Source organism: Brassica oleracea, chromosome C5 (assembly GCF_000695525.1).
Source record: "Brassica oleracea var. oleracea cultivar TO1000 chromosome C5, BOL, whole genome shotgun sequence".
Classification (NCBI taxonomy): domain Eukaryota; kingdom Viridiplantae; phylum Streptophyta; class Magnoliopsida; order Brassicales; family Brassicaceae; genus Brassica; species Brassica oleracea.
This window is the reverse complement of record NC_027752.1, coordinates 16,657,567-16,670,756: the sequence shown is the minus strand read 5'-3', so window position 1 is coordinate 16,670,756 and position 13,190 is coordinate 16,657,567. Positions and strand designations below refer to the sequence as shown.

The 13,190-nt window shown below is 33.5% G+C and overlaps 2 protein-coding genes across 2 annotated transcripts; one reads left to right on the top strand and one right to left on the bottom strand.

The window, feature by feature from the left end:
* Nucleotides 1–5,024: 5,024 nt before the first annotated feature.
* Nucleotides 5,025–6,903, top strand: LOC106343551 (probable inactive heme oxygenase 2, chloroplastic). The gene is made up of 4 exons (XM_013782798.1): nucleotides 5,025–5,483; nucleotides 5,562–5,788; nucleotides 6,253–6,360; nucleotides 6,465–6,903. The coding sequence occupies exons 1-4, from the start codon at nucleotides 5,030–5,032 to the stop codon at nucleotides 6,555–6,557; spliced, it is 882 nt and encodes a 293-aa protein (XP_013638252.1). The 5' UTR covers nucleotides 5,025–5,029; the 3' UTR covers nucleotides 6,558–6,903.
* A 66-nt stretch (nucleotides 6,904–6,969) lies between these two features.
* LOC106343552 (probable BOI-related E3 ubiquitin-protein ligase 3) lies at nucleotides 6,970–7,808 on the bottom strand. The gene is given in 6 exon segments (XM_013782799.1): nucleotides 6,970–7,204; nucleotides 7,206–7,383; nucleotides 7,386–7,525; nucleotides 7,595–7,642; nucleotides 7,645–7,670; nucleotides 7,756–7,808. Coding segments are annotated over 6 exon segments (576 nt in total). The 3' UTR covers nucleotides 6,970–7,073.
* Between the last annotated feature and the right edge of the window lie 5,382 nt (nucleotides 7,809–13,190).

The window sequence follows — 13,190 nt, the reverse complement described above, 5'->3', positions numbered from 1 at the left end:
CGAGGTAGTCTTCTCTCTTTCCACGCCATGAAAGGAAATCTCCGGTATGTGGTAGATCAAACAGATCACCGTCCGAGTAGAAGGTTCGGAGATCAGTGAATGAAGCTTCAGTTCGCTCTGGACCCCCCTCCTTTTCAGTATTATTGATTAGGTCGTTGAAATCGCCAGTCACAAACCATGGAGATTCACGGGAGTAGTTTAGAGAGATCAGTTGATCCCAAAGTTCTCTTCGCTTTGGTTTATTAGTATCTCCATACACAAATGAGGCATAAAAGACTTTTCCTTCATAGGTAACACAAGTGTCGATACAATTAGGCGATGCACTCAGTATTTGGAGATTAATTTCTTGCTTCCATAAGAGAATTAGGCCTCCTGCCCCATGCCCTACTGGTGAAACCAGGTATCTGTTGGTTTTACTACATGTTTTTTTTACTTAAAACTCATGAATAAAACCGATACGACCAGTTACGTCCATTGGTCTCTACCTACATTAAGTTCATTCATATCATGTCCATCAGCGTCAAATTTATATATGGAATTGGAGCCAACTTTAGTCTCAGTACAGGGTTCACCTAGCCCAAAACCGTGATGTTGTGCTTAATTTAAGGCCACTGTTTGTCCAGCCATCACAGGTCAGTAGAGTTTGTACTAATTCTATTTTTGTCTCTAGCAATATTTGGTTTCAAGGTCCATCTACTTTGTTCGTCAGCGTCAAATCCCGGACCCTTATACTATTTGTTTTTGTTGAGATTCTCCTAGTTTCTTCGAGGAACCTCGTAGTCGGAGCTAGAGCTGTTCTTGCTCGTTCCGCATCGTTCCAAACTTTGCCGTTTGGTTTAATCAACGTCGATTTTGACTATTTCATGCTCGTGGTAGTAACCTATTTAGGGATGCATCTGATGATTTCCCACGGTTCTCCTATTGTCGAGCAAGTATCTCTTATTAACTTGTTATTTCTTGTTATGCTGTTCTGTTTTACGGTGTTCATCAAACCGTCGAGGATCCCTCTAGTTATTATCTTGTTACCGTTGAGCTTAGGTCTGGATGTAATCACTTAAACTCTTTTTAATTTTAATATAATCGTTTGGTTGACAAAAAAAAGAAATAAACAAAACAAATAACATACAAAAACGGAAATCGCCAAAATAGCAATATCTAAAATAAATAAAATCACTTTTTATTTTTATTTGTATTTAGGTTTAGCAATTATAGTTTAGTGTTTAATGATTAGAGCTTAAAGCTTAGTATTTTGATGGTGAGATTAGAGTTATGATTTATGATATAGGTTAATTTCGTATTTTTATTGTTTAATAAATTTTATTTTTGGTCTTTTATTTTTGAGTACTATTTTGTGACAAAAATTAAAAAGTGATATTTATGAGATTTCTGATTAATTAATTTGGTTACAATGTAGTTTCGATGTAATTAGCCATGAGCGTACAAGTACTTATTCAGATCTAGATTATGTATTTTGGATATAGGAAAATGGTATCGTTTGGGTATTAAAAATCGGATCGGATATGGTTAGGTACCTATCAGACCCAATTCGCGGTTACATCCGAAATAACCAGAACTTTATAGTATTTGGTTCGGTTCTACGGGTATGAAATCAAAATTTATTCAATGTAATTGAAATAACCCGAAAAATCCGATTCTCAGGCCTAAACATACTACTATAAATGGACAATTATTAACAATATTAAACTAAGACCAAATCAAACAAAATCATTATCAACCTAGAATAACAAACGCCATAGTTTAGCAACATCCAAAACAAGCATAAAATCCATAATTGAAAATGTCAAACAAGCAATAATAAAAACAAGAATTCGAACTTCAAAGTTCAAAAAAAAAACCAGTAACAACATAACATAGGTTCGAACTAACTTCTTCACTCTCTTCTTCTCCATGTTCTTAATACATCCAAGCTGCTTCAGAGACTTCTAGTCCATATTTAACCGAGTTTCAAACTCTAAAATATAAGAAAATTGTATTACTAGTATGAAACTTAATCTTTAAACTAGAATTTATAAGCCAAGTAAGAGTTGTTTACATTTTTCTAGATTTTCATGTAACTCAAATCAGCAAGCATTTAAGCATTGGTCACAACACATTTTTCACTTAGATTAATATCAGCTTTCATCCGTTGCTCTATGCACATCAAGACCTCAATCATATAGTGTGTTAAGCAACCCCTAGATAGATCTATAATTATACCACTTGTGTTGAAAGCACTTTCAGATGCAACAAGAGACACTTGCATTGAAAGTACATATTTTGGCTTGTTTTTCTAGATCGGGTACTTGGGACTATTAAGCCTTCACTAAAAAAAACATCATACTATGTTCGAAGAAGGGTTTTCTGATTCTCTAAATTCTCTTTCAAATATAACTCTAACTCATCCCTTTCTTCTTCAACTCCAATTTCAGCAACCATCTCAGTGGTTGCTGAAATATCAGTGTAACCAAAGTCCATTCTTTCATAACCGAAATCATCATCAGCCACATCCATTCCTTCAATTGAATCTCCTTTGCCTTGCTCTTTTCCAGTAGATGATGATGCTTGCGTGGATTGAGATGACGGCTGTGTTGACTATTTCTTATAACGAGTAGTGTACTCTTTAAACAAATCAATCATAACATCATGCACTGACTGATATATATCCTTAGCTTTAGGTGTTTCTTTTCCATAGATTTTATGAAAGCATATATAAGCAAATTGCATTTTCTTACTCGAATCAAAGACAAAATCTATAATCAGAAACTTGTTGATGTTCTTCATTCCCTTCCAATATTTTTCAAACTTAGCTCTCATGTCATCAGCTTTCCTTCTTAACTCTCTATCTAAACATAACACTTATGAGAGCAAACAGCCACGGAACCTCGGACAATTAATGTAGAATTGTAGAAAATGATCAGAAACTTCACTAGCCTCTCCACAACATTCCAATTAACGGTACCAAAAGGTCATATCCTTTTGTTTCCATTCTCAACCTCATTGAAGTAATCATTGTAGAGCTTCTCTTCCTCTTCCATTTTATCAAATGCCACCTTAAGCTTAATAGCCCTTTGCAACATGAGATAAATTTAATTACACCTCGTTTTGATGTTATAAAAAGCACACTGCTCTTTTCATTTTCTCCGACTCAACTATAAGCTCAAATGATTTCTTGTCTTGGAACTGAAGACCTTACATACTACATTGCATTTCTGATTGCTTCCACATTCTCACTTATTTGAAGCATACCATCTTTTACTATCATATTGATGATGTGATGTGAACACCTCATATACATATATTTTTCATCCAACACCAATGCCTCATTGCCAAGCAAATTGAACTCCCTTTGAAACCGCTTTTGAGCATATGTGTAAGTAGTAGTATTATACTGTGATGCTGAATACCTTCTTTATTCCCCATTCGGCCATACAATCAAGAAGAACAATAGCAATTGTCTAGCCTTTATGGTCACATACATGCTTAAACCCAATTATCAGCTTCCTTAAATGCCTATTCACATCAACAAAATGCACTGTAACCACTATGTAGCTCGCTCTTGTAGTTTGTGCCACTCAAATGTCTGTTGTAAGTGAAATCCTCTAATTACAAACATTAAACCACTCCCTCAAACCCGCCTTCGTTCTCATACATTTGGACAATGTCCCTTATAGCAGTTCTTCTTGAATGAGGTTTGTAGAGGTTAACACGGCTACAAAAGTGTCTCCAACAAATACTTTCAGAGAATGAAATTTGTAATTCTACCAACACTAGCAGCCCATTAGTTGCATCTCTACACACACCTTCGTACACTTTTTTCATTCATCATTCATTGTTAATGGTTATTGCACCAGGAGCTTTACGCTGATTCCACACCAAGTAGAACTTACACGACAATCGATGATTCTTTAAGTTTGAAGTTCCTGCTAAAGATGCACAACCAAACATACACTGACAATGGTAGCATATGATTGTCTTATGAGTAGTGTTCCTATATATGAGATCTTGTAGTTGTCTTTTTTTATTTAGGTGGATGAGGCATGCTTGCATTCCTCCCTGAACCTTCTTTCCATTTTCCTCAGTTACTAGTACACACATACTTTTCTTGAGTTTCATCATTTGTCTCCATCTCAATGTTATATGGCAATGACAAAATATTTATTATACACATGAAAAAGTAAGACAAGAATCATGAGAGTAAGACATAACCAGTGAGATACATAACTGCAGAAACTTAACATGAAAATCGATAAAATTCTAATGTGAATCAAAATAATCACATACAACACAAGAAGATGAATAAGAAAAAACCAGTGAGAGAGACAATTCTAACATAAAGAAGAACAATTCTATATCAAAATCAATATTAAGACATAATCCTAAATACAATTCATAACAATTCTATATCAAATCATAACAATTCTATCTCAAGACATAATCGATAGAAGTCAACATAACCAATGAAAGAGACGATTCTAACATCAATAACAAGAGAAGAAGAAATGAAATCAAAAAGAAAAATTTGATTTCTTACTTCAGAACAATTTCTTGAAGTCTCTGAAGACGGAGACCAAACTGCAATTTCTTTGGGTTTCCAGCATGCCTTCTCACGAATTTATACTCAAAGGTAGGATGGCAACTGAAAATCTCAACAGTCAGGAGTGGAATCACACCTCTACGAAAAATAAGGGGAATATAGATTATTGGCATTAATAAAGACATTTAGGGTTAGTAGTTACTAAGGGCATATGTCGGACTCGTGTATATTCAAATACTTTATCGGATCTCATATAGGTATCCAAAATAATTTGAAATACATATCCAATCGAAACCCAATTTTTCGGATCCATCCCAGATCAAATCCTCGGATCCAGATAATATCCCAAGGGGCTAGATGTATTGTAGATGGTTTTGGGCCTATCCTCCACTACAGTTTGTATTGCAATATGGGCTTTAATTTTCAGTAATGAAAGGCCGAGAAAAAAAAAAAGTATAAGCTTCTCAATCTATCTTTGTTTGGTCGGAAGAATCCATGGCTTCTCTCGTGGGGCAAACGCCTGGGACACCTTCTTCACCTCCTAAGGTCGTTCTATCTCTTCTTCATCACCATCCTCTCACCTCTATAATCTCTTTCCCGACCGAGAGAAGAACCCCAACCAATCTTACTCTCAATCTCTGTCGTTGCTCGTCACCCATGACCGTGCCGAGCAGCCCAAAGAAGAAGAGAACAAAGTACAGGAAACAGTACCCAGGAGAGAGCGTCGGAATAACCGAGGAAATGAGATTCGTCGCCATGAGATTACGCAACGCTAATGGAAAGAAAGTCGACCCCGCAAACGACAAGGAACAAGAAGGAGAAGATGGTGATGAATTGGAGGGAGAGACTTGGAGTCCGAGCAAGGAAGGCTTTCTTAACTTCTTGGTGGATAGCAAGCTTGTCTTCGACACTATCGAACGAATTGTAGACGAATCTGAGGATGTGTCCTGTAAGAAAATCTATCTTCTCTCAGGTTCTTAATTTTGTTAATGAGTTTTGGGCTTACGAAGTTTTGGCAACTGTACAGATGCTTACTTTAGGAGAACAGGGTTAGAGAGATGTGAAAGTCTTGAGAGAGATCTAGAATGGTTTAGAACAACACAAGGTTTGGCGATACCGGAACCAAGTCAGGTAGGAGTCTCGTACGCAAAGTACTTGGAAGAAGAGGCAAAAGAGAATGCAGCTTTGTTTCTTTCTCATTTTTACAGTATCTACTTCTCACACATCGCTGGTGGTCAAGTTATAGTAAGACGGGTAAGTTTTTTGAGAATCGAATTATCTGATTAAAGTGTTCATATGTCTGATTGTTTTCTTGAAAGTTAAAGATTAGTATAGATATAAGTAAATTCAGGAATCAGGAGAGCTTGAGGTTATCGAGAGAGTTTTGTGGTATGAATGAGAGGGAGAATAGTAGAACGCGATAAGATATTTTGTTTCTTCTTCACTGAGACTTGACTAACAAAAGTAAAATGAGATCTCAAACTAATCAAGACAAAGCTTGCTCCTTTTGTCTTCAGTTCTGAACATGTGTAATGATCCTAGGTTATTTTTGTTATATTACATAAATGAATGGGAACATATTCCAGCTTTTACTTCTATCAGTCGATATCTAGTTTTTTCGACTTTCATCGTTCGTCGTAATTGCTTGGTTGAAATCTTCAATATATATGAATATGTGTGGTTTTCAAAACGTAACAGAGAAAATTGATTTGTTAAAGGTGTCGGAGAAACTTCTAGAAGGGAAAGAGCTGGAGTTTGTTAGGTGGGAAGGGGATGCGCAAGACTTGCTTAAAGGCGTCCGTGAGAAGCTCAACGTGCTCGGGGAGGTGAGGAGTGTAAATGCTATTATGACAACTCTTCCATCTGATAAAACTATATTAAGTTTCTCTCAATTTGTTTTTTTTTTTATACGTTTTGGTCAATGATGAAGCATTGGACTCGGGACGAGAAAAACAAATGCTTGAAGGAAACCGCAAAGGCATTTAAGTATATGGGGCAGATAGTTCGCTTGATCGTCTTGTAAGAAAAACAAAACCTTCCCAGTACCAGAGAAGACTCTTGTTCACTAATCACTATGGTCAAGGTCGAAGCAAAGAGTTTGTGTGCCTTACTCTGAGGAATGCTTGATGAAATATTGAAGAGAAGACTCTTGTTCACTAATCACTATGGTCAAGGTCTAAGTCCTTTTTTGTATCTGAAAACAAGCACCAACTAACAATCTAATCATTTTGATTTTTTTTTTAAATAGTTATTTTTTCATTAAAACTTCACCATGTTGTCAATCTTGGGATGCTGGCACGGATATATCTTGCTATGAATCGTGAAGCTCTCGTCGACATTAACTTATTTACTCTTAGAATATGAAGATCTTTGAATCCAAATGGTTGTATGTATGTTTTTAGAGAAAGTTAACAGTTGGTGGAAATTCTGCCTGAATGTGAGGTAAACATTGTGTTGTTTTCGAATTCATATTCCTTAATGTGAATAACAAATGTGTGTTTTAGGATTGACAAACTAACGGGCTTTGAATTGGGCCCATTTAACAAAGGATAGCTTCAACGCTTGAATTCCGCAGCGTAAGACACAACGGGCATGCTAGAGCTGTCCGGTCACATTCCGGGCAGATACTTAGATGCCGACACGGTAACATCACCACCGTCGCTTCCCTTGTCCTCTAATCCGATGTTACCTACTGCGCACAATAGCCCTTCCTCCTCCGCTCTACCATCTTGCGCCCACACACCGCCACCGCCACGCATGTCAACGGCCTGCTGCAGCTGAGCCTGCAGCGACGTGGCTGCGGCTTCCTGGGCACTGGCTCTCGCTTGCCAAGCCTGAGCCTCCGCTCTAACCGGAGTCCTGTATAAACCATACTCGAGTGCGGATGATTGTAGTTGTGTAACAGAGATAAGTCTATAACTTGAGGACACTGAGATTGCAGAGGTAATTGATGTTGGATCGTTTCTCTTCCTCCTTTTCTCTGATTATAACCTATAGAAGAAGCATACATTCTCAATTTGCTGAAGTTTTGATGGAAAATAACAGAACTTTTTACGAAACCTTCATTGTTGAACAACATATTGGTTTGAGCTTGTGATTGCAACAACGTGAAGTCCTTTTCTCTTCTTTACCGTTTCTGCCCACACAAACAACATAAAACCGTAACCAGTACAGAGGTAAAAAAACATAAATAAAAGAAAAAATTTGTAGAGGAAATGGACCTGTTGTTGAGTAAGAGGAGATTAGACGAATGGTGTTGATCTTAAATAGCCATTTTCTGAGAAGAAAGAAATTAAATTGTTAATGATCCAAAAGCTCCATCATCATCTAAACGAATTTGAACTCCGCCTTTGTTTTTTTTTTAATTTCCCTTTCACTTTCTCTCTATAAAAATGGAGAAGAAAGAGTCTCTCTCGTGTCTTCAACCACGCCGATACTCTCGCATATTCCAAGAAAAAACAAAAAAATATCAGCGTCAAGGTGCGTTGGGCTAGTGGTTTAGTGCTTGGAGTAGGTTCCATTGCACCCCTAGTTCGATTTCCATGGGGAAGGATGCTTTACGCCATGTTATCGGTATCAGCGCCGGCCGGCCCCAGGCCTGGGGTGGAATTAAGGCCGAAGGCCCGAACCCATCCTAGTCTACAAAAAAAAAAAAAAAAAAAAAAAAAAATGAAACGAAAACCCAAATTTTGTAACTGGAGTATTTACACGACCCCAACTATTTTTTTAAGTTATATATTAAAGAAAATTTGGAGAAATACACTTATATACTTATATGAAATTTTATTTGAAAACTATATTATCATACTTTTTTTTAAGTACACTTTTTATTTGTGAGCTGACTCAATTATCCAATCTGAATATTTATAATTATTATTATATTTTTTTGTCATTATAATTTGTTTAATATTTAAATTAAGAATTTTTTTTAATATATTTTTTGATAAAATTGTTGGCAGTAGTATCGTCTATGTAACATTTCTTATAGTTTGTAATAACATAATTAACTACTATAAAAAAAATCTTAATAATATCTACACAACATTCTTATCAAAATATCTTAATAATATCTACAAAGCTTCTTGGTATTTTTTTAATGTAATTCATTTTATAATTTTTTGTTTTCTATTCTTAACTACATGATTTTTTTTCAAAATTCAAAGAAAAGTACATTTGATCTCATTTAAAACTTATGTGATAGAATTGCAGCATGAATACATATATTTGTTGAAAATGACGTGATTTTTTTTGTATGCAAAATAAAGATTGGTGTAAAACTTTGTTTATATAAGCTTTATAAAATAAGGTGAAATGTGAAAGCCTTTTTTCAAAAAAAATAAAAAAAATAAAAAAAATATTTCATTTATATCTCCAAACAAATATCACTAATCATGTGAATTCTAATTTCAACAAAAGATTAATGTAAATCATAACTAAAATTATAGACATAAATTATAGAATCATATTTTTCAAATCATTGTAGAAATTAGGTGGTAAAAATAACAATTATTGCAACTTATCTCACAGCGAAGAAAAAGAGATAATACTAACTTAAGTACGCACATTTGAGTTGTCTCTTCTCACAAATCGGCCAACAACCTAATCGACATGTTTCCAGTTGGTTTGCACTTTACAAGATTAATGATCAGTACTCTCATCAACAAATATTATAAACTCTACAAATTAATTAATACGATAAATTAATAAAAAATAATAATGTATAAGGTTAATATAAAATTCAATACAATTAAATATGTAAAAAATAAAATATAGACATTTTTATTTAAATATATGGTTTTACTAAAATTATAATCAGTAATTATTACATACATAAATTATAAAAAGTAAACATAAAAAATTGTGTTGTTTTTTATTTATTTTCATAATGAAATCATTTCTGTTTTTATCATTTCAATTTTGATATTATTTCATTGAATTACGTTTAAATATGCATCCTTTTAGGAATAAAAATTTGAATATTAAATGAAAATCATTGTAATAAATACGTTCACACTCTAATGGATATATGGCAGTCTCATAATGAATTGAGAACGAGTACACTGACGTATCATGTGTAGAGAGCTCTTCAACCAAACTCTACGTAAATGTATTCACACTATATACTTTACAATTTTTTAAATATAAAACTCATATGCACATTTCCAATAAAACTCACACTATTCGGATGTTTCGGTTCGAATCAAAACAAATAACAAATCGAAAGCTATATATATATATATATATATTATTTTTATTGTTTACGGATAGAGCTGGACAAAATATTCATAAATTTTGATTTGATTCGTTATCCGTTTTGATGGTAACCGAAAAATCCAGATATCCATAAATCTATGAAGCAAATCAAATACTAAAATGCAATATCTATGAAAAGAAGAAGCAAATCACGAATACCAATATTTTTAGGAACGGATATCCAATCCGATCCGTTATATACATATATATACATATATTTACAGAAATATATATATATATAAGTTATATATATTATAGTTTATATAATTTTTAATATCTTTTTATGTAAAAAATTATTATATTATGCATTAGAATTTAAAAAGTTAAATAATGTTTTATTTTTGTAGTAAAATATTATTATTTTATATTATTTTTAAATTTTTTCATCTATTTTTAAATGTTTTATTTTATTTACGTTTTAAAATTTTAAAATTTTCTGGATATTCGAGACATCAAAGATCGAGGTGGCTACGGATCGAATCAACAAGAATGCCTCCAAATACTCGGATATTTGATCCGTGCCCACCTATATTTACGGATACAATTTGATTTTCTTTATATGAAAATATCTACTAACGTCTAAGCCTATTTTATTTTTAATATATTTTATTATAAGAATTTTATATTTCATGTATTATTTTGAACAAAAATGTTATTTAATATTAATTAACAGTATCGTTATATATTTATCAATCACCCTTATAGACTTTTACATATACATAACATATTGATGTGACCACCTTCTAACTAAATATTCACCACAACTGAATTATCTAATTCTCTTTGAAGTTGAAATATTTTTTTTTTAATGTTGTTTCACTATCCACCAAATTGTAGTGAGATGATTTGCGTTAATAATTTTTTTTTTCTTTTCTTTAACTATTATTTGTTTAGAAACTATAATATAAAACCATTGGTTCGACATCAGAACTATCTAAAAATAACATGAAACCAAACAAATAATAGTAATTTTTGGTTATCACCGGAAAAAACAAAACATCAAACATTTTAACATAACAAACCAGAATAAATATTGATTAGACATTTAGAATGATAGTTATATTTTAAGAGATTAAAAAAAAAACCCGAACTGATATCGAGATTAAAAAAGATTTAATGTCTCTTTATTAAAAAGTAACAAAACTAATAATCACATCCCGTGTAAAATGCGGACTTTTACCTAGTTTATATTCTAGGATATGCATTTCTAATACATACAAGTATATCTAAAATATAATAAAGAGATAAATTTTAAATTTATAAATAATTAATATATAATATTATGAATTTAGTTACAATATTTTAAAACATATTTTTTTTAAACTAATATTTTATAAAGTAATAAAATATTATAGTTTCAATATTTTTAATTTATAGAGTTATTACTGTTTATTATATAAAAGATATGTTGAAAGTTAAAACACGAAACAAATGAATTGTCTTTTTTTTTAACGCTGATTTATTATGATCTTACAATTATGATATGAGAAAGATTACATAGACGATTCGACAACCCACAATACTACCTGCCTTATGAAGACCTACGCCTAACTGCATCACCTGAGCTGTCCTATGAAGATCCACGTCTGGCCAGATTTACTTGCACCATGTTGAAGATTCCTTGTAAGTCTTTCTTCCGTAGTCTGCATAATTGTTTAATAAATCGCTCTCTGCGGGACTTGAAATCTGGATTTCTTGTAATCTGCAATAAATTGCATAGTCTGGGATTCGAACCCCAAACCTAGGTGTAGAAACCTTTAAACCTTAACCAATAGGCTACGGTGCTTCCACAACAAATGAATTGTCGTGTTAAAGAAAGAGAAACAAATGAATGATTATTTTTAATTGGTAAACTGAGTCAGTGAACTATATACCATTACATGACTATTTATCTAGACAAAAATAATAGATGATTCACATGCCAATATATTGACGGACCATGGATTTGATCCACTTTTACTCATGGTTTATATGTGTTTTAACTACTAATTATTATATTATAGAATCTATTTAACATATTTACAGGATCAAGAGTAATTTGGAGGAAAGTGATGGTTTTGAAGCATTTTGGAGATATTTGGAGTAAGCACCCGAGATGACCATCGAGCACGACCATCGGTCAACACTGAAGAGGAATAATTGATCGATGTTCACATCGTGACATCGATCGACAGCGAAGCGCAGAAAGCCCGTTTGGTCACTGTCGACTTAGACCGCAAGTCTTCACCTATTTACAAGATTACCCCTGACGAGGTTTAATCTAATTATATAAGCTTTGCCAATATGTTAGAGGCAAAGTGTGCTTTCTTGTTTTACTGATTTTACAGCAAAGATTTTCTAGGATTTTTAGTAGATTGGAGAGAAGTTCCAAAGAGATTTGTGATTGGAACTCGATTGATATCTATCTATTTATCTATGCAGTTTTTATACCTTATTGCTGTTATGAATTGATTAGTCATGTCTGAGTAGTTCTCGTGTTAGATTTAGGGTTTAAATATGTTATGAGGGATTAGCCCCAACTATAGATTGCTAAGTTGTGATATTCATCGTTGGGATTGTCATTAATGCATTTTCCCCTGAATCCATCCTAACTGAGCTAAGATTGCTATAGTAGGCGAGAGCTCATCTAGGAAGCTTAGTGAGCATATTCAATCTGCGCATTAATGGTTGACCAAGAGCGTCGATCGATATTCCAATCGAATAATCGGTCGACGTTTCAACAAGTGTATCGATCGATATTCCTATAGAATAATCGATCGACACTGGTCAATAGGCAAACCTATAAAGCGAAAGCCTAAGGGTTTGTTATTAAGTATTGAGCTCTATAATATCATGCATACAACATATTAGACATCTGTAAGATTATAATCCTGAATACCTGAATAAAAACCCTAAGTCTAGCTATTTTCATTCAAGTACCAAAACCCCAATCAATCAATCGAACATTCACTTGCTCACAAACCTGCAACTTTACATTTAAAACATTAAACAACCTAGCTTAACAAATCTCATTAGATTTATTAGGTTCCCTAGCTCCTTGTGTATTCGATCCCTAATTACTACAACTGAACCTCTTATTTGAAAGAGTTATTCACTCCTTAGGGTAATTTGAGTGATATCAAATTTGGCGCCGTTTCCGGGGAGCTTTAACCGCCTTATAGATTTAATCTTGTTAGGTGTAGGTTTCTTCTTAAAACAACTTTCTGACACAAATTTTTTTTCTTGTCTTTTCAGGTACATGCCCAACAGTACCAGAAGCAACAAGGAAACTCAACTGTTATTCTCATCAGATCCTGCGAGCTTGGAACGTTCAATCCGCAAAGGAATATGTTCCTCATCGATCGACAACAACACTGGTTCGTCGCTCGATCTTTGTCAGCCACCGTCGACCCAGACACCAGTC

Excerpts from the sequence above, each read along its gene's own strand:
- LOC106343551 (XM_013782798.1), top strand. The coding sequence starts at position 5,030 with ATGGCTTCTCTCGTGGGGCAAACGCCTGGGACACCTTCTTCACCTCCT. Across the intron at positions 5,789-6,252 it reads GTCAAGTTATAGTAAGACGG|GTGTCGGAGAAACTTCTAGA; the intron begins GTAAGTTTTTTG and ends GATTTGTTAAAG. Across the intron at positions 6,361-6,464 it reads AGCTCAACGTGCTCGGGGAG|CATTGGACTCGGGACGAGAA; the intron begins GTGAGGAGTGTA and ends TCAATGATGAAG.